Source organism: Macaca mulatta, chromosome 20 (genome assembly GCF_049350105.2).
Source record: "Macaca mulatta isolate MMU2019108-1 chromosome 20, T2T-MMU8v2.0, whole genome shotgun sequence".
NCBI lineage: Eukaryota > Metazoa > Chordata > Mammalia > Primates > Cercopithecidae > Macaca > Macaca mulatta.
The window spans coordinates 67226091-67248606 of record NC_133425.1 but is presented as its reverse complement, the minus strand read 5'-3'; the positions used below and the strand labels follow the sequence as shown (position 1 = coordinate 67248606).

General features: G+C 38.1%; 1 protein-coding gene and 1 long non-coding RNA gene across 11 annotated transcripts in view; one reads left to right on the top strand and one right to left on the bottom strand.

The window, feature by feature from the left end:
• LOC144337686 (uncharacterized) overlaps positions 1 to 18594 on the bottom strand; it is a 216629-nt gene extending 198035 nt beyond the window's left edge. For 7 of the 9 annotated variants that reach the window (XR_013411104.1, XR_013411107.1, XR_013411103.1 and 4 more), the window contains exon 1: positions 18443 to 18594. Coding sequence is in view for 1 of the 9 variants with exons in the window: in XM_077984565.1 (XP_077840691.1) it covers positions 18443 to 18478 (36 nt within the window). In the remaining 8 variants the exon portion in view is untranslated. The remainder of the gene's footprint in view (positions 1 to 18442) is intronic. The other 2 variants (XR_013411102.1, XM_077984565.1) reach the window with 2 other exon arrangements.
• The window catches only part of LOC144337688 (uncharacterized), a 204934-nt gene continuing 200921 nt past the window's right edge, over positions 18504 to 22516 (top strand). For both annotated transcript variants that reach the window (XR_013411116.1, XR_013411115.1), the window contains exon 1: positions 18504 to 18882. This is a non-coding gene — a long non-coding RNA (uncharacterized LOC144337688). The remainder of the gene's footprint in view (positions 18883 to 22516) is intronic.

Here is a 22516-nt window from a genome sequence, read left to right as displayed (position 1 = left end):
GTAAACCTAACTCTCAAAAGTCAACAATAGCAAAATGAACTACCCAATTTAAAAATGGGAAAAACATTCTGAACAGATAACTCATTGAAGAAGATACATTAATGGCAAATAAGCATATCAGAAGATGTTCACCAAAATATGCCATTAAGGAACTGTACATTAAAGGAACAATGAGATACCACTACACATACTTTCACCATCTGATCCAGCAATCTTCCTCATTGGTATTTACCCAAATGAGTTAACCTTATATTCACATGAAAACCTGCACACAGATGTTCACAGTAGCTTTGTTCATAATTGTCAAAACTTAGAAGCAACCAAAATGCCCTTCGGCAGGTAAATGGATAAACTATGATACATCAATACAATAGAATATTATTTAGCACTAAAAAGAAATAAGCTGCCAAATCATGAGAGACACAAAGGAACTTTACATGTATATTACTAAGTGGAAGAAGCCAATCTGAAAACGCTACATACTGTATGATTCCAACTATATGGCATTCTAGAATGGGCAGAACTATGAAGACAGTAAAAAGATCAGAGATTTCCAGGGGTTAGAGGGAAAGAAGGATGAATAGGTAAAGCATAGAAAATTTTTAGGGCAATGAAACTGTTCTTTATATTTTTTATATGTTTTAGACAGAGTCTCGCTCTTTCTCCCAGGTTAGAGTGCAGTGACAAGATCTCAGCTCACTGCAGCCTTGACTTCCCAGGCTCAGGAGATCCTTCCACCATAGCCTCTCCAACAGCTGGGCCCACAGGTGCCAATCTACCATGCCTCGCTAATTTTTGCATTTTTTGTAGAGACAAAGTTTTGGCAAGTTGCCAAGGCTGGCAATAAAACCATTCTGTATGATACTAAAATGATAGATACATGTCAGTTATAACAACCATACCACTCAAATGCAGGATGTTGACAGGGGAAGAAACTGTGTGGTTGTGGGAGCAGAGGGTGAACAAGAACTCTATACTTTATGCTCAATGTTCCTGTGAACAACCTAAAACTGTTCTAAATCTATTTAAAAACAAAAGAGAAAACTCTTAAGAATATATGAATATATTACAGAAGGATATAAATTACGAAAGGTCACCTATACTTCCCATATCCATTGTTTATATTTTGTTGTATTTCCTTTTAGTAGTTATTATATTTCATTTATATTCATGGAGATTATATCATAGATATTTTGTATTGTGCTTGTTCGTGATCTGATAAAATACTCATTTTCTTTGTCTTCACAAGCGTTGTTTAAAGACAGTAAGATACTCTATCAAATAGATACAATTTACTTCACAATTCACTTCACAATTCATTTTATTGAAGATACACTCATATGGTACTTAACATATTCTAGCCAGTTTGAAGAACTTTAAAAATACTAACTCTGAAACTTTAAAATTTTTATTTTCTTACTTCAACATTCAGGGGAACAAACATATTAACTCTTTTAAACTCAAAACAACCTTACAAAGTTGGAAACTGAGGCACTAAACAAGTAAGTACCAAAGGAACTCAACTAGTAAGTGATAGAGCCAGGACTTAACCTTTTTGACCACAAAGCTCATACTGTTCATAACCACTATCAATGCTGCCCCTAAATATGTCTCTTATTATTGAATATTTTAGGTTGCTACTACTTTATCTAACAGTATAATAAATGCTACTATGAACATCTTCACTGATAAAATGCTTATATTTCAACATTACCAGAAATATACAACACAACAATAGCCAATAAAGTGAAGACTACTTATTTCAGTTACTTACTTGTCATATTACCTTTTGTCCTGCTATTACCAAAGTCACCTTTACTTTTGTCTTCTTTCTCTTCTTTCTGAGCTCTTACCACACTCACAACTTCAAATATCTCTTTTATATGGGCAATGTCCTAATACATTTCTCAAGACAAAAACTCTTTTTCCACTTATAGTCTTTATTCCTGATGGCTAGACAACTTGACCTGATTGTGGTGGTGGGCAGTGGCTGGGGGGGGGTCTCTCAAATTGCTATGTCATAAGCTATCTCCATCAATTCAACCCTCAAACATGGCTTTGCTCTATATTTTATATTTCTACTAGCAGCACCATTCTCCCAATCACCAAGCTTAGAAATCTCAATATTTTATTTTTCTTTCTCCCTTTTGTTCCTCTGATCTCCAAAAAGTTGACGCGTCCATTTGTGTGTCCCAATAAAAACATCAATAATACTCCACTACCTTAAAAAATACATTTCAAACTTGAAGACCTGGAATTAATGATCTGAAAAGTCCAACCTTATTCCCCATACTTCTTTACTGAAGCATAAGAGTAAACTACCTGTTACTTTTCATATAAGTTTTATTATTTGTTCATATATTTCCTGCCCATCCTCAATATGTCCAGGAAGGAGATATAACAACCCAAAATGTGTATCCACCTTTAAAAAAGCACAACAAATATGACTCCAGAAAGTTTTTTTTTTTTTAAAAAAAGCCCACAAAAAAGAAATTATGTCAAAGAAACACAAGAGACAAACGAAAATTTTCAAAAGCCAAAGCTGGAAAAATCTGTGCAACAAAATTAAGTAGTAATGGATTATAACACAAAGTATTAAATGAATATACGTGAGTCCATACTAACATAAATAAGTGATTGAGTAAGCAAATACATGGGAGAGAACAGACAAATCTCTCATGCGGAAAAATTCCAGATAATTTCTGTAGATACTCTGCTCTCAAAAAAGTAGAGCATAACTCCCTACTCCCTAAGTGTGCACTGTGCATAGTGACTTTCTTCCAAAGAGTCCAGTATAGAAAGGAGAAAAGGGAGTAACTTTACAGCAGAAAAACCTGACAAACACTAACTCAGCCAGGTGACCGCCCAGTCTAATCACGAAAAAACAAAACAAAAAAACCCAGGCAAATCCCAATTGAGGGACATTGTATAAAATACTTGACCATTATTCCTCAAAACTTTCAAGGTCATCAAAAACAAAGTCTGAGAAAGTGTTACAGCCAAGAAGGAGGAGGCTAAGGAGACATGAGTACTAGAAGTAATGTGGGATACTAGACGGGATCTTGGAATACAAAAAGGACATTAGGTAAAAACTAAGGAAATCTGAATAAAATGTGGACTTTAGTTAATAATAATGAACCAATGAAGGTTCATTAATTGTAACAAATGTACCATACTTACGTAAGATGTTAATAGTAGGTGAAACTGCTGCAGGTATATGAGAACTGTCAAACTCTTGGCAGTTTTTTTTTTTTTTTTTGATCTGAAACTTCTAAAAGTGAAAGTTTACTGGAAAAAACATATGGCCCCAAAACACTCCTCCTATTGAGAGATGAGGTCTATAGCCCCTCATTTTAAAACTGGGCAGCTTTGTGACTGTGTTGAGTTACAGTGACAGAAGTGATGCAGTGAAACTAGATAATAAATGCCATGCAGCTTCCAACTGGTACTCAAATGGCTTTCACCTGTGGAATGCTCTCTCTCGCCACTGAATCAACAGGCAAATAAAAGGTTATTCTACTAAGTTGGATGACACTTCTTGACTGCTGAGAAAAACTAAGCTAATTATACACGATGGGAATAAGGAAAGATAAGCCAGGAATACAGTGGAACCAGGAAGAACCTATGAGCCCTCTTGTATCCTAAGTTAATATACCCTCCAAACAGCTCAATATAAGATGGGACTACTAGCAGACCAAATCCTGTAGGAAGGTCTAAGTCATCCCACCAGAAAATAAACCACAGTGCATACAGGTACTTGCTGAGGGCAAAAAGAAGCTGAGACTGGCAGCAGAAAGTAGTTATAAATACTGGCTACAATCACATGATAAGTTAAAGAAGTGAGGGCTGTAATAGCTATGAGTATAATCTTTTTGATATTAACGCATTTGTGCATATATCTGACTTTATTTTTGTTCCCTCTCTCATTCCAAAACTATTTAAAATGAGACTAAACATTTTTTCCCCAAGATCAGAAACAAGGCAAAGATGTAGCCTTTCACTTCTATTAAACATTCCACTGGCAGTTCTAGACAGTGCCACAAAACAAAAAATAAATTGAAGGCATACATATCTGAAAGACAGAACTAAAACATCACAGATAAGTTATTGTTAACACAGAAGATTCTAAAAATAAAAAGCTAATAGTGCATTCAGGAAAGCCATAAAATTTTAGATCAATATACAAAAATTTTAAAAATTAGCAAAAGAAAAATAAAGAATAAAATTTACAGTGTTATCAAGAAATATAAACTATTTACTTGTACATATTTTGAATTTACAAATAAATTTAACAAAATATGTACAAGACCCTGTAAATGGAAAACTATAAAACATTTCTGAGAGAATTTAAAAATGATACAAATAGGGCCGGGTGAGGTGGCTCACACCTGTAATCCCAGCACTTTGGGAGGCTGAGGTGAGCGGTTCAGGAGATGGAGACCATCCTGGCTAACATGGTGAAACCCCGTCTCTACTAAAAATACAAAAAATTAGCCGGGTGGGGTGGCGGGCACTTGTAGTCCCAGTACTCAGGAGGCTGAGGCAGGAGAATGGCATGAACCTGGGAGGTGGAGGTTACAGTGAGCCAAGATCGTGCCACTGCACTCCAGCCTGGGTGACAGAGGGAGACTCCACCTCAAAAAAAGAAAGAAAAAAAAAAGATACAAATAAATGAAAAGAGATACCATGTTCATAGATTGGAAGGATCATATTTCTTACTGGGAAAAGCAACAATTTGTTGGTCTAATATAGATTCAGTAAAATCTCAAAGAGGTTTCCAGCAAGCCTTCTGTAAAAATCGACCTTGACTCTAATATTAAAAAGGGCGAACTACTGCAGATGGTTTTTTTGTTTGTTTGTTTTTTTGATACAGGTTCTCACTCTGTTGCAGGCTGGAGTGCAGTGGCATGATCAGAGCTCATTGCAGCCTCAACCTCCAGGGCTCAAGCGGTCCTCCTGCCTCAGTCTCCGAAGTAGCTGGGAATACAGGTACAAGCTCCTGTGTCCTGCTAATTTTTGTATTTTTTGTAGAGACACGGTTTTGCCATGTTGCCCAGGCTGGTCTCGAACTCCTGGGCTCAAGAGATCCACCCTCCTCGGCTTCCTCAGGTTTTAAGATTATAGGTGTTAGCCACCATACCTGGCCAAGATGTCTTTTAAAGGTAGCAAAAGCTAGATGTGTGACACTACTAGATATTAAGACTTACAGACTTATTATACCTAATTTCAAAATAGTATATAATGAGCATAAAGGACATATAAAACAGAACAGATTAATCAGTTCAGAAATAGAACAACATATATAAGACTGATTTTCAACAAAGGTGTCAAAGTAATTCAGAACTTCCTTTAGCATCGCTTATATTGAAGACCTGCAGGTGGAAAATTCTTAGCTTTTATTTATCTAAAACTCTTTATTTGACCTTTATCTTGAAAAGATATTTTTGCTGAATAGAGAATTCAGGTATATTGCGACAGACTGACTGATTTTGAAACGGAGTCTCACCCTGTCGCCCAGGCTAGAGCGCAGTGGCGTGATCTCGGCTGACTACAAGCTCCGCCTCCTGGGTTCACGCCATTCTCCTGCCTCAGCCTCTCAAGTAGCTGGGATTACAGGCATGCACCACCACGCCTGGATAATTTTGTATTTGCAGTTTCTTAATCTGCAAATTTATGCCTTTCACCTAATTTGGTACTTTTTTTTTTTTTTTTGAGATGGAGTTTTGCTCGTTGCCCAGGCTGGAGTGCAATGGCGCGATCTCGGCTCACCACAACCTCCGCCTCCCGGGTTCAAGAGATTCTCCTGCCTCAGCCTCCTGAGTAGCTGGGATTACAGGCATGCACCACCACACCCGGCTAATTTTGTATTTTTAGTAGAGAAGGGGTTTCTCCATGTTGGTCAGGGTGATCTCTAACTCCCGACCTCAGGTGATCAGCCCGCCTTGGCCTCCCAAAGTGCTGGAATTACCGGCGTGAGCCACCGCGCCCGGCAGTTTAGTAAGTTTTCATTCATATGTCTTCAATTCATTTATTTATTTTTGCTCCCTTTCTCTACCTCTACTTCTGGGACTCCAACTAGATGTATATGAGACATCTTGCTATTGTCCCACATGTAAATGATTCTCTCTTCATTTTTCATTCTTTATCTGTCTTGTCTTCAGATTGTATAATTTCTATTAGTCTGTCTCCAAGTTCACTAACTCTTCTGTTATTCTAATCTGCTTTTAAGCCCGTCTATTTTTTTATTTTCTATTTGAGGTACCATATTTTTATTTGAGTACCGTATTTTTCAATTCTAGAATTCTTTTAACAGTTTCTATTTTGCTGGTGAGATTCCTCATTTTTAATTTATTACAAGAATATTTCCCCTTTACATTGTTCAGCATATTTATGACATTTGCTTTAAAATTCTTGTCTACTAAATCAATATCTCTTAGGGCCAGTTTCCATTAATTGCCTTTTCTCTTGTGTATAGATCGTATTTTACTGTTTCTTTAGGTGTCTCGTTATTTTTGACAGTATTATGGACATGTTGATGTGTTGTGGAGATTCTGAATTATGTTGTGCTCCTGTGAAGAATATTGATATTTTTGTTTTAACAAGGAGTTAATTTGGCTGAAGTAGAAAATCCAGTTATCTTTCCTGTGATGGATAGCAGTTGAAAGCTCTGTTCACATCTCTGAGCTTTAGCTGAATTGCTTGAAAACTATCTAAAGGAAATCTAGCTCAGGGGTCAGGTGAAGAGAAGGGAGAGATTATAAACAGAATCCTTCTCTGTCAATCTGTCATTTTCCTACTCACTTTCTAGCTGTGGGGGTTAGCCCAAATCCTACCCTCTGTACGTTCAGGTTAGTTAATATTCTATTTAAGTTAGAGCTGTCTAATGTAGTGTCTACTGGGGTTAAAAAAAAAAGTTACCATAAGAATGGGAAATTCACCCATTTCCAAGCGGATATTCTTCCAGTTTCTGCTGGCTTTTGGTTGTTCTCCATTGTATTCAAGTAGTTAGGTTTGTATTTTGTTGACAGATTACAGTTGTTAGCACAGAAGAGTTGTTCAAATAGGTGATACTCTCTCGTTATCAGAAGCAAAGCTAATCTCATTAGGAAAGGTAAAAATAATGCTGGGAGACCTAGATATCCACATGGAAAAATTAATCTTGACACTTCCCACACATGCAACTCAACACAAAATGGATCATAAACTAACATAAAATCTAAATCTGGCTGGGTGCGGTGGCTCACACCTGTAATTCCAGCACTTTGGGTGGCCGAAGTGGGTGGATCACCTGAGGTCAGGAGTTCGAGACCAGCCTGGCCACATGGTGAAATCTCGTCTCTACTAAAAATATAAAAATTAGTTGGGCATGGTGGTGGGCACCTGTAATCCCAGCTACTCAGGAGGCTGAGGCAGGAGCATTTATTGAACCTAGGAGGCAGAGGCTGTGGTGAGCCGAGACTATGCCACTGCACTCCAAGCCTGGGTGACAGAGTGAGACTCCATCTCAAAAAAAAAATGCTAAATCTACAAAACAGAGGAAGAAAATCTTTGTGACCTTGTGGTAGGCAAAGTTTCTTAGCTAGGACACAATGCATAAAAATAAATAGCACATTCAAAATTAAAACTTTTGCTCTTGAAAAGACACCATTAAGAAAATGAAAAGGTAAGCTTCAGATTGGGAGAAGATAATCTGAACATATATAATTGGCAAAGTATTATTATACAGAACACAAAAAGAACTTTTATACCTCAACAAAAAGACAAATCCATCTAAAAATTGGAAAAAGATGTAAACAGACATATCATGAAAGAAGATACCTGAATACACCATAAGTTTATAAAAAGATATTCAACATCATTAGCCATCAGTAAAGTGCATATTAAAATCACAGTGAGATAGCAATGAATGCCCTTTAGAGTGGCTAAAATTAAAACGACTGACAGTTCCAAGGATGTGGAGTAACTGCAACTTTCATACATTCCTGAAAATGATATAAAATAATACAATTACATTGGAAAACAGTTTGGCAGTCTCTTACAAATTTGAACATAAAATGATTGTATGATTCAGCAATTCCATCTCCTAAGTATTTTCCCAAGGACTGTAAACAAGTGTTCATAGCAGTTTTATTCATAATTGCTCCAAACTGGAAATAACCCAAATGTCAAAGAATAAACGAATGGATAAACAAACAGCAATCTATAGATAGACCTAGGTATAAAGAAATATCTTCATACTGATACATAGAAAAATATTAGTAAATATCAAAAACAGTACTATGAAAAAGAAGCTAGATGCAAAATAGTACACACTGTTTAATTTCATTTACATGACATTAGAGAAAAGTCAAAATTAATCTATAAAATTGAAAAGCACATTAATGATTGCCTAGGGTTGAGGGACAAGGGATAGAAAATGACTGAAGACAGGATAGGGGCAATTACTGGGGTAAAGAGTGAGAAGAGGAAAAGCTGTATCTAAAAAGATACTGACCAAGAATTTTAACAAAAAGATAAAAAGCCATGGATTCAACTCACTAAAAGATACACAATATATATACATCGGAAGAAAATATATGTATAAGCCTATCATTAAAACTACTGAAAATCAAAGACAAAGGGAAAACTTTCAAAGGAGCAAAGGAGGCAAGTTCTCTTCATTATTTTATCAGACAAAAATAAGTCTGATAGCTAACTTCTCAACAGAAATGATAGAAGCCAAATGACAATGGAATTACATCCTCAAAGGGATATGCCAATCCATAAATGACAAAAACACCCTTCATCAATGACAGTGAAATAAAGACTTTTCTTCAGGCATAAAAAGAATTTGTCATCAACAAATCCACATTAAAATAATTATGAAAGTGCATTATTCAGGCAGAAGGGAAATAATCCCACCAAGGGAAGCTAGAAGACACAGGAAGGAATGAAGAGCCACAAAAAGGGTAAATCTAAGCAATTATTGACTGTATAAAATAATATTAATGCCTTAAAGCACTGAAAATAGAGAATTAAAATGCACAGTAGTAAAAAACAAGTGTGAATAAATGAACATAAAATATTATAAGGTCTGTACTTTTTTTTTTTTTTGAGACAGAGTGTTGCTCTTGGCTCAGGCTGAAGTGCAATAGCACGATCTTGGCTCACTGCAACCTCTGCCTCCCAGGTTCAAACAATTCTCCTGCCTTAGGCTCCCGAGTAGCTGGGATTACAGGTGCACGCCACCACTCTCAGCTAATTTTTTTTGTATTTTAGTAGACAGTGTTTCACTGTGTTGCCCAGGCTCGTCTCGAACTCCTAAGCTCAGGCAAACCACCCGCCTCAGCCTCCCGAAGTGCTAGGATTACAGGCATGAGCCACTGCATCCTGTCTACATTTTTTTTTTTTTTCTTGAGATGGAGGCTTGCTCTGTCACCCAGACTGGAGTGCAGTGGCATGATTTTGGCTCACTACAACCTCCACCTCCCGGGTTCAAGCAGTTTCTCATGCCTCTGCCTCCCGAGTTGCTGGGATTACAGGTGCACGCCACCACAAACAGCTAATTTTGTATTTTTAGTAGAGATGTGGGTTCACCATGTTGGCCAGGCTGGTTTTGAACTCCTGACCTCAGGTGATCCACCCGCCTAGGCCTCCCAAAGTGCTGGGATTAAACACAAATATATCAGTAATTATGTTAAGAGGTCTAACTGCAGGTATCTCATTTCTAACCACTGAACTCTTAAGGACCCAAGACCTTATCTCTTGAGGCTATATGACTTTAAAACCCATGGCTCTTGAACAGTGAGACCTATAACTCTTTCCTATCAGCAGTTTTACCAGCCTACAGCTCCCTGATTGTTTCTAGACCCTAGGGATTTCCCTCATTTTTTAATGCCTCTTATAAGCTATATATAGGTGTTTGTAAGGGATAGCATTCTAGGTTATCTTTTTTTCCATATTGCAGGAACAAGAAAACTTAATTTCCTAAAAGAAAATAAAACTGTGGGTTTAAGACATTTGAGGATATACAAGTTAAAAAAATTATCTCTAATACATTTTTTTTTTTTTTTGAGATGGAGTCTCTTTTTGTTGCCCAGGTTAGAGTGAATTGGCACGATCTGGGCTCACTGCAACCCTGCCTCTGTTCAAGCAATTCTCTTGCCTCAGCCTTCTGAGTAGCTGGGACTAGAGGCATGCCCCACCATGCCCGGCTAATTTTTGTGTTTTTGGTAGAGACAGAGTTTCACCATGTTGACCATGCTGCTCTCAAACTCCTGACCTACAGTGATCTGCCCGCCTCAACCTCCCAAAGTGCTAGGATTACAGGCATGAGCCACTGTGTCCAGCTTCTAATCCATTTTTTAAGTGAGAACAAAACTAGTAAAATGTAGTAAATGAGTTATTATCTTCATAGAATAGCTGATAAATCACATTTTTATTTCTATAGCAGCTACAAGATACTTGTTGCATAAGTTCAACTTCAGAACATGTAATTAAAATATCTACACTGACTCTTCCATTATCCAACAGGTCTAAGTTCAGAATCTCATATGCTTGTTAATCAGTACTCTTCAATTCCTAAACTCTTGTTTTCCTCATTCTCTTGAGACAGGATGACCTTTTTTTTTTGAGGTGTTAAATTGGGGGATAGATAAGTCAACTTTCTAGCAACCTCAGTTCCTCATCTCTAAAAGGGAGATAATAGTACCTAGCACAGAGTGTGCCAAAAGAATCAAATGAGGTAACAGTAAGTTCCCATACATGTTAGCTGTTGCTATGATTCCTACTTATTATCTTTCCCCAGCAATGATCATTACTTTTGGGAGTACGTCTTAGCAATGGTAACTGTTTTTGAGAGTAAGGTCATATGCTTGGCATGAGCCACTCTAAGGAATGGGTAAGTTGTACCTTGAGGATCACACATAGTAACACAGGAAACTCCTACAGGGTATGTCTGCCATAGGCTGGCTCTAGTCTACCAGAGAAACAGGTCTTAGGCAGACAATAACGGATGCTGGCAAGGATGTAGAGAAAGGGAAACCCTCACACACTGTTGGTAGGAATGTAAATTAGCATAGGTGCTACGGAAAACAGTATGGAGGCTGCTCAAAAAACTTACAATAGAATTGCCATATGATTTAGCAATTCCACGACTGAGTATATATCCAAAAGAAAGGAAATCAATATATCAGATATATATGCACTTCTATGTTTTACTGAAGCACTATTCACAATAGCCAAGGTATGGAATCAACCTAACTGTCCATCAATGGATGAATGGATAAAGAAAATGTGATATATATACACAATGGAATATTATTCAGCCATCAAAAAGAATGAAATCCTGCCATTTGCAGCAACATAGATGAAACTGGAGGCCATTATGTTAAGTGAAATAAGCAAAACACAGAAAGGCAAGTATCTCATGTTCTTACTCATATGTAGGAACTTAAAAAGTGAATCTCTTGAAAATAGAGATTGCTGGCTACCAGAGGCCAGGAAGGGAAGGAGGGAGGGGCAAATGAAGAGGAAAAAGAAAATATAAATGTATTTATTACCACTGGGCTGTACACTTAAAATGGTAAAAACAGCAAATTATATATGTGTATTTTACTTCAATAAAAAAATGATTTTTAAAAATCATGTTGTATATATCCTTTAAAAAAAAAAAAAGTCTTATTCCTTTCTTCCCCAAAGCTGTCACCAACTACTCTTGGTACTTCTATTTCTTGAGGACTGCAGAATACGGACACACATCCCCAATGTTGTATTTTGTTCTTCATGCCCCACCAAGCAAGTCTAACAGTCATTTTAAGTGTTTTATTGCTAATTGCTATAGGGAACTAGGTAGTACCTAGTGAAGAGGGTATGTTTCCTGGGGTTGTGGTAACAAACTGCAACAAAATAGGTGGCTGGAAACAGAAACTTACTCTCAGGGTTCTGGAGACTAGAAATCTGAAATCAAGGTGCAGATGGATTTCAGCACATCTGTGCTCCCTCTGATGTGTCTGGGGAAGAATCCTTCCTACCCTCTCCCTAGCTTCTGGTGGTTGCAGGCAATTCTTTGATTCTTGGCTTGCAGCTGCATAACTGCAACTTCTGCCTCTGTCATCACATGACCTCTTTCCCTGTGTGTGTGTGTGTCTAGGTCTCCGTATCCAAATTTCCCTCTCCTGTTTTTTTTTTTTTTTTTGACAAGGTTTTACTCTGTTGCTCAGGCTGGAGTGCAGAGGCACAATCACAACTCACTGCAGCCTCAAACTCGTGGGCTCAAGCTACCCTCTCACCTCAGCCTCCAGAGTAGCTGGTACACCTGGTTATTTTTTTTTATTGTTATTTATTTTTGGTAGAGATGATGTCCTGCTATGTGGCGCAGGTTGATCTCAAACTCTTGAGCTCATGCTATCCTCCTGCCTCAACTTCCCAAAGTGCTGGGATTACAGGTGTGAGCCCCTGTGACTGGCCTGCTTTCTCTTATAAAGAAACCGGTCACTGAATTAGGATCACATTCACAAATACTAGGGGTTAGGACTTGAATGTATCTTTTTGAGGAACACAATTCAACCCACAGGAGAGAATGTCTTTAAATGTAAGAAGCTATTAAAAGTTCTTATAATCCCTGTCCATGTTCTGTAGGTCTGGGTTTTCGGAAATCCCTTGAGCTTCCTTTGTCCCTCACAGATCTCTGGGTAATGCTTTTTAAATGATCCTAGACTTCCGAACTCACAGCTCCTATAAAGCCCTCTGTACAGAAGTTTCTCTTCCCAGGAAACAGGCTTGATGGTATAGTTAGAATAAATTTCTGTTCTCCTTGAGGACAGGGATCAAAGCTTCATAATTCCTTGATACTAGAATGGGGTCTGATATCAATATTTTTTATGAACTAGAAATCATTCAAGTACCCTCTTGTTTCAGCTGTGTAATCTGTTTCTCAGGGGACTTCCTGACTAGGTGATTACCTTAAAACTGAGCTCCCATGCCATGTAAGAATGATCTCCTTAAGGTTTTTCCTCACATTCCACATCCTTACTGTTTCCTCCCTCTGAGACTATTTTACATCGTTCAAAAATCTCCTAGAAGGCATTGATTTGACTTCTGAGAGTAATAACACTTTGCAAAATATGCATTAGTGAAATTGCTTCTAGGTCATCATACTTTACATTTGTGCTTGGTGTAACATTCCCAAAGGATACCACAACTACTTTAAAAGAAGGTACATGATTATGACTTCATGTATGCAAATCATCCTCTCTTCAGTTGGTTCTTGTCTGCCCTTGGTTCTACTTTTTTTTTTTTTTCTTCTATTACTATGGCAGAACAGATTGAGAAACAGTCTTACTCTATCGCCCAGGCTGGAGTGCAGTGGCGTGATCATAGCTCATTGCAGCATCAACCTCCTGGGCTCAAGCCATCCTCCCATCTCAGCCTCCAGAGTAGCTGGGACCACAGGCATGCGCCACCGCACCTGGCTGACTTTTAAAATTTTTTGTAGAGACGTGGTCTCCTTTGCTGCCTAGGCTGATCTGAAACTCCTGGGCTCAAAGGATCCTCTGCTCCGGCCTTCGGAAGTGCTGGGATTACAGGCATGAGACACCACGTACGGCCTCAGTTCTACATTTGATTTTGCTACTCCTGTAAGTGAAAAATCTTTACCTTGATGATTTATCCCTTCCATGGGATAAATCATCTACTAACATTTTGCTCTGTCCTGCAAATATTCTTATAAAATTATTTGAAATATTCTAAAAATAAAAATAACTTCTGTATACCTATTACGCAGTTTAATAAAACACTACTAATATAGTTGAAACATTCTATGAACACTTCCTTAATAACATTCCCCTCGTCTTCCCCCCATCCACACCAGGTACATGTACCATAAGTGATCACTACAGCTAATTACCACCTGGAAGCTGATGTTTATGATCCCCATGCATTTTTGATACTTTTACTAAACTATATACTATTCCACATATTTCTAAATTCTAATTCTGTGTTATATTTGTTATAGATTATTCTACAATGGTTTTCCCCTCAAACTGACAGTGAGATATATCATATTGATACATACTGTTTGGCTTCATTATTTTAATAGCATCACTTTCATTTTAAAAATATACACCCATTTTTATCATTCTTCTGATGGAAATTTAGTTTCCATGCTTCTACTATTACAAACAATGCTTTTTGAACAGCCCCTTACTTAGATCACAACTAGAGTTATTTTTCTTTTTCGCAACAGCTTTATTGAGATATAACTTATATACCATAAAATCCACCCTTTAAAGTGTATGATTCATAGTTTTGAGAGTATTCACAAAGCTGTGCAACCACCACAACTATCTAATTCCAGACTATTTGCATCATCTCAAAAAGAAACTCTATACTCATTAGCAGTAATTTCCCATTCTCCCCTACCCTGGCCCCTATCAACCATTAATCTACTTTCTATCTCTATGGATTTGCCTGTTCTGGAAATTTTTTATAAATAAAATCATACGCTATATGTCCTTTTGTGACTGGCTTCTTTCACTCAACATGTTTTTGAGGTTCAGCCATGTTATAGATGTACATTAATGTGATTGTGGTGATGGTTTCATGGGTACATGTCAAAACTTATCAAAGTATACACTTTAAAAGTATGAAATTTGTTGTATGTAAATTGTACCTCAATAAAACTACCAAATAAAATAGGCAAAACAGGCCGGGCACGGTGACTCAAACGCCTATAATCGCAGCACTTTGTGAAGCCAAAGCAGGTGGATCCCCAAGGTCAGGAGTTCGAGACCAGCTTGGCCAACGTGGTGAAACCTGGTCTCTACTAAAAATACAAAAATTAGCTGGGCATGGTGGTGCGCGCCTGTAATCCTAGCTACCCAGGAGACTGAGGTGGGAGAACTGCTTGAACCCAGGATGGGGAGGCTGCAGTGAGCTGAGATCGTGCCACTGCACTCCAGCCTGGGCAACAGAGTGAGACTGCATCTCAAAAAAAAAAAAAAAAAAGGCAAAACATTTTAATAGATGCTTCACAAAAGACGTTCAGATAACAAGTGGATGAACTACTACTCTATTTCATTAAGCATCTGAGAAATATAACTTAAAATTACAGTGAGACATCAGTACACACCTACAGCAATAGTTAAAAAAATTTAAACTACTAATAACCCCAAGGGCTGATATGACTGTTGAATAACTGGAACTGCCCGTACACTGCTGATGGGAATGCAAAATGGGACAGCCACTTTTGAAAAAGGTTTGAAAGTATTTTACAAAATTAAGGCTGAGCATGATGGCTCCCACCTGTAATTCCAACACTTTGGGAGGCTGACGTGGAAGGATTGCTTGAGGCAGGAGGTTAAGACCAGCCTAGACAACACAGCAAGACCATGTTTCTACAAAAAATTAAAAATTAGTTAGGCATGGTGACATGCTCCTGTAGTCCCAGCTACTCAGAGAAGCTGAGGCCCAGGAATTTGAGGTTATGGTGAGTCATACCCTATCTCAAAAACAAAACAAAACAAAAAAAAGAGAGAGAGGGGGAAAAAAAAAAAAGCAAAAAGCAAGCAAGCAAGAAATTAAAATCTATGGCCACACAAACACCTGTAGCCAAATGTTTATAGCAGCTTTATTACTAACAGCCAAAACCTGGAAACAACTCAAAGTCCATTAACTGTTGAATGGATAAACAAACTGTGGTAATACATATAATGGAATACTACTCACACATTAAAAGAAAAAATTAGTGATACATGCAAGAACATGGATGAATCTTAAAAGTATTATATCAAGTGAAAGAAGCCAGACACAACCAGCTCATACTATGTGATTCCACTAACATGATGCCTCCAAACACAAATCTATAGCAGTAGGTATCAGATCAAGGGTTGCTAGGGACCAATGGTGAGGATAGAAAATCAATAATAAGGGCATGAGAGGACTTTACAGACTTACAGATACACTAAAAATGATTGTGATAGTAGTTCACAACTCTTTACCTTTGTCAGAACTCATAGAACAATATTCCTTAAAAGGGTCAACTTTACCATATGCAAATTATGCCTAAATATGCCCGACTTTGTTTTTTCAAAAGTGAGGGTGAGGTGGGATGGGGTTGGGGGAGACATTATATACAGGAGAACAAAGATAAGAACGACACCAAGTATCTAAAAACAACAGCCAGAGGACAATAGAATATTAAAGTGCTAAACAAAAGTCAACCTAGAATTATATATGCAGTTTAAAAATAGATTTTTCAAAAATGAAAGTTGAATAAAAACATTTTCTAAGAAACAAACACTGATAGAATCCTTCACGTACATGCAGTATTAAATAAAGGAAGTTATTCAAACTGAAGGAAAATTATGAAAATATGGATCTACAAGAAATAGAGTGACAGAAATGTTAAAGATGTAGGCAAATAGAATTTACTTCTTAATTTCATGAAAACTTCCTCAAAATGAAAATACCAGCCGTAGATGGATGTATTCTATCAAACACTTAACAATGAAATGCCAATCTTATACAAACTTTTTCAAGAAGTAGAGAATACAACACATCCTAGATCATTTAAAGATGTCAGACACCTATACCCTAATTCTAAAACCAGACAATCACAATAAAGCAAAACTAAAGACTAATCTCCCCCAAATGGCAACCGAACAGTGAAAAAAAATTTAGTTAAAGCCACTCCTCACATCATATACAAAAGCAAATTTCAGGTGAGCTAATGTTCTCATGTGAAAAATAATGCCTGAGATGGTTAGGAAGAGGATTATGAGATTATATTCAGGTATATGCTGGTAGAATTTCACCATAAAATTATTTTAATATAAAACATCAAAAAAATTAAGGCACACAAACTATTTTCACTCTTCATGTTGATCAAGAATTTTCCTATTTCTTGTTAATTCAAAAAGACTCTGGATGCAATAACTTGTCAACTTATTTTTTGGTATGCCCCTGTGCTCATATACTACCTTACTACCTTTATCTCTGTTTTTTGTTTGTTTTGGAGATAGACACGAGCATTGGTCACTGCAGCCTGGAACTCCCGGCCCAAGTGATCCTCCCACCTCAGCCTCTTGAGTAGTTGGGAGCAAGGCGACCACCACCACAGTTGGCTAATTTTAAATTTTTTTGTAGACATGGGGTCCCACTATCGTCTTGAACTCCTGGGCTGTTCTCGAACTCCTGGGCTGAAGCAATCCTTCCTCCTCAGCCTCCCAAAGTGTTGGTTGGGATTACAGGTGTGGACCTCCACACTTAGAAATGACTTTTCTAATATCCTTAAATCAGTGCTCATGTAAGTTTCAGCCTTCTCATTCCACCTCCCTCCAAACTACAAGTCTTAAAACTCAGAAATGACAGCCATTCCGTAGGAGTAAAACACTCTGTTTTGCTGCTTATTTCTACTTAAAAAATCATATAGATATATATAATATACAGATAGACAACAAATTACATTGTGTGTGTGTATATATATATAAAGAAACGTCTAGAACTGGACTGGGTCCCACTGATATCCACCTTTCATATACAGGAGATGTGGGGAAAGCTGTCTATTTAGACTGTAAACTCCTAAAATGTTCATAAATCTCAGTGGAAATCCACTGGGATGGGAAAAGTATCATAATAGATAAAGAAGCTAAAGCTTAATGAAGAGAAGGTATCAATCAGTGGCGACTTTTGTGCTTCGGATCAATCCTCAGAGTTTGTCCTCCAGCGTAACTTTTGGCATTATTCGTTTCAAAGTCTGAACAGTATCCATAAACCCAATACGAAACGTATAGATCAACAAGGTCCGACCAAAAACAAAACAATTATGTTTCCGATGTGAATGAGTCAATAGCTTACTTTCGTAGCGCTTTATAAAACGCTGTCACTTGCTGCTTTCCACGTTACGATATTCCCGGTCGGGAAGAATAGGACAGCAGCATCTTTTCTGGATAAGGAACGTTCTGGATTCAATTTGTGAGGTGTCGGACGCTCACCAGATTGCGCGAAAGCCATTTTTCCACATCGTCAAGCGCACGCACCCCGTGTCTCAGTGTTAGTGATGAAGACGAGGATGAAATTACCAAAGACATCAGTGGGGAGTGAATTATACTTGGGGGAGGTGTAAGCACGTCGGAGAAGGAAGGAAGCTGAGAGACATTTTGTTTGTGAAAGAGGGAAGGTAGCATTAAAAGGAGCCTTCCATCAGGGGCAGCAGAACGGGGGCGGGCGTGGCGTCTCTGAGACTGCCGAAAAACGACGTGAGGGAAAAACCTAGAGGCTACGAGCAGGCGAACAGACGGAGGGCCTGCCTCAGGGGAGCGAAGCAGCCCGCCTGAAGCGCTCCATCTGGAACTGGCCTGTTTAACTCGGCGCCCCTCCAGCTCCGGCCGCCCTTTTCTGTTTAACTCGGCACCCCTCCAGTTCCGGCCGCCCTTTTCGTCTCTCTCCCCTCGCGGTCGCTCACCCCTGAGATCCCTGGTTCCGAACCGCTCAGCTTCATTCGGCAACTCGCGGACAACAAGCGCCACAAATTCAAATACGAGCTCTAGAGACTCTGTCTCAAACGTCTCCCAGAGTGAAGGATACAGGAACCAATCGAAGCCCGGCTGGCCTCAGAGGTCTAAGGTGATAGACGTTGCTAAGAAAAGGAGGTGGGACGATACCGAGTTGCCAAGACGACGGCTTCCGGGTGGGCGGCCTTAAGGTGGCTTCCGGCGGCAAGGCGAGACTCCGCGGGAAAACTCTCCCTGCTAGAGGGACGAGGAGATTTGGGGCTGCGGCCGTTTCCTGGGGAGCAGCCACGGGACTGTGTGCTGGGGTCACTCCACCGGCCGTGTCCTTTATTCTTCTTTCTCGCCCAACGATTTACCTGAACGGTTATAAAGTGCACGTTATTTCCCTAAGGTAAGCGTGTGGTAGCGCCTCCTCCTCCAACTCGGGGGTAACAGAAACCCGCTGTCAACTTTGTTACACAACATACCTGTACTTAACCAGGAAAAGCTGAAATTTGGGATCTTTAAACATTCAATAACCTCTTGCTGTGTGAGGTTTTTTAACTGCACTGCACACATTTTGTAGTCTTTAACCATTGAATGTGATTTGAGTTTACAATGACATTTAACGTTCTGGTTCTTTCTGACCCCAAATTTCATCTGAAACAGTTAATGGACGAAGACCTGAAATTATTTTCTGTAATAGTCTCATAGGTTCTCCGACTTAAATTCTTAATCGCCCATAAATCTGAAGGCAGGTGGTAAAGATGAGCATGTGATTTGAGCACAGGCCGTGCCAAGAATCTAACTAATTCAGCTGAGACTCCTTTCGTTAGGAGCATTATTTTAATCTAAAATATTTTAAACCAAATGGTAAACATGGCTGCTTTGGTTTCAGTTGTATCTCATTTGATGATGATAGTCTCCCACAGGACGATCTCATTTGTCAATGAAAGTAAACTTTAGTGACCACACTTAAAGTTCTCTGCTTTGTGCAGAGAACTCTTTAAACGAACATCTTTTATCAGACCGCAGAAATCATTATTAAATTCTTGTCACCAAAATGGAAAAACTAAAGCAAAACTTATCTGCTTAGTAAGAACAATTTCTTCCTCCATAGTTAAGGTAGGGAAGCGTTTATGAAAGCTTAGATCTGTATGTTTGGGATCCTGCCAACCCCTTTCTTAAAATTCCGTTTTCAAAACTCCCTGCTAATGAGCACTTTTCCAGCAACTTGGATGAAACATTCTGAATAATTCCTCAGCCTGAAGGTTAGAAATTTCGTTAAATAAAAAATTAAATACACAGAATACTTAGGTATGAAACATTAATGAACTGAGTAATACATTCTTAAGAAGAGGAGGCACTTAAGAAAACACAGGCCACCTGCATTGTGGAGCCATTTAATGTGATGAGATTTGATAAATGGGCAAGAGATCAAAAAATGCCCAGGGTTTCAAAAGAGAATGTTCCATGAGCTACTTACTGGCTACATAGACCATTTGAAAATCAACTCAGTAGAAGCCCAAGAAGCCTTCAGATGAACCTGAGTATCCTTTGGATGTCAGTGTTGTACTGAACAAAGTCAGTTGAACTGTTATTTATCTGACAAGAAAAAAAAATGCCTAAATTTTCTAAGGACTTAGACCATTCATTTAAAGATATATAGTGATCTTAGAGGTTAGAAAGCACAGAAAAGAAACTTGAACATAGAGTTACTTAAAAGGAGAAAATTTTCCTCTGGTAGAAGACATGTATTTGCCATTGTACACTATTCTCTCCTTGATGTCCTCTCCCCTCAGCTTGGCTGAATCCTACTTATGCTTTTAAGACCCAGCTCAAATTGTGATTCTTTTGTGAACTAGTCCATAGTCACCTCTCTCCCTCTTGTGTGCCTATAATAGTCTTTATTTGGCATTTTTGTTGTATTCCCTATAATGTTTCTTATTTATGTTTATGAATTTATCTTACATATAACTTGCATCATCTAAATCCTAAACTACTCAGAATTGTGTTCACCATGTACCTGGCAGACAGACTTGAACAAATAAGTTTTGATGTAAAAATGCCAAGATTAATGTTAAACATAGTTGAGATCCATATTAGTTTGCTAGAGCAAACATAAAATACCACAGATTAGGTGACTTAAACAACAGAAAGTTATTTTCTCACAATTCTGGAGGCTACAAGTTCAAGATCAAGGTATCAGCAGGGTTGGTTTCTTTCTGAGTTCTCTCTCCTTGACTTACAGATCACTGTCGCATCTCTTTGTTTTCATATGGTGTTTCCTCCATGCGTGTGCACACCTGTGTCCAAATTTTCTTTCCTTGTAAGAACACCAACCCTATTGGATTCAGGCTCGTGTTAAAGACCTCGTTTTAGCTTAATTACCCCTTCAAACACCTTATCTCCAAATAGCGTTACTTTCTGAAGTACTAGTGGTTACAACTTTAACACATAACTTTTGGGGGGACTCAAGCCCATAACAGTAGCCAAGACTCAAAAAGCAGAAATGTTTGGGAGCAGTTATCTGACACCTTTCAGAACTCGCATCTTTAGACCTATAGATAGCATAAATGTGTAAGTCAGATTAGTGTAAAATAATAGGAAGTGGTAGGGCCTGTGGCAATTCAGGGTATATTTGCCCAGACCAAAGACATTCGAATTAAAATTGTAAACAACCCTGCATCCCCACCTGAGCCATCCAAACAAAACAGTTTGGCTGGTTTTGACTTACAGGTTATCAGTTTGCAAAAACCACCACTCTGTTATTTCATTTGGAATCATAACCTCTTATGGTGGATATTGGACTTATTAGGTATTTTTATTGCATATTCAAATACATTTTTCCCAGACCCCATTGGTTTACACACAGCTTTTTTTATTGAGTACTTGCTGTGTTAAAGGAACTGTACTAAGTGCCATACAGAGTTTAAGATCTGTGAGTTTGGCTACATATACCCTAGAGTTAGAAGGACCTATTTTTGAGATAATTTATTAAATATGTAACTATACAAAATTTAATTTTTGTGTAACTTTATCCTGTAAATAAATTCGAACTCCAAAAAAAATTTCTTGTCAGACCATATGCACTGCAAAGACCAAGACTGCATCCTCAAGTACAAGGGTAGAGGAAATGAGACAAATAAAAAAATAATTATTGAGCAAGATGAAAAGAAGACCATGAGAGAATTATAGATAAAGTGCCATGGGAGATCAGAGGGCAAACAGATTTCATCCAGCTGGGTGTGTTGCTGAAGGTATTTAATGCAGTTCGAATTAATCTTTTCATGGCACTCGGTACCTCCAATATAACAATAATCGGTATATTATATGGTAGCTATTTGCATATGTTCATATCCCCTCCCAATACATTCTAAAATACACAAGAATGTCTTAATCTTTATTTGTTCCAGTCTAATGTTATTCAAAATTATCTAGTGTTACCCGAAGGAGTCAGTTGGGGAATTTTTTAAAAAGAAACTTGTCTTAATTCTAGCTCTGATGATCGTAATTAAGTAGGCCTGGAGAGGTGGTGGAGGATCTCTGTTTTGAAAAGTTTTCCCTTTCCCTGGTGATCACACCATTTAGAACCTACTGCCCTAGAGCACCTAGTATATAGTATGCTCTCAGTAAATTGTTGTCACATTAAATGAGCAGAGCTGCAATTTCGTAAGATTAATAAGACTCCAGTGTGTAGGATGAATTAAAGTGGGAAATATCCTAGAGGCAGGAAAATCCTATTACAGATGTCTAGCTAAGAGATGTAGCAGCCCTGAACTAGGGTAGAGACAATAGGAGAGAAATGGATGAGAAACACTGAGAAGGTAGAATGAGCAGAATTAGGTGAAAATTGATATAATGCAGTAGTTCTCAAAATGTAGTATGCCTAAATCTTACATGGATTGTTGATTTTAAAAGATTTGTGGGATCTATTCTTGAAAACCTGTTCAGCAAATTCAGGATAAAGCACATGAATCTACATTTTTAACAACATTTCTTCATGATTTTGATTTAGAGTAAATTGAAAACTTCAATGTAAGAAG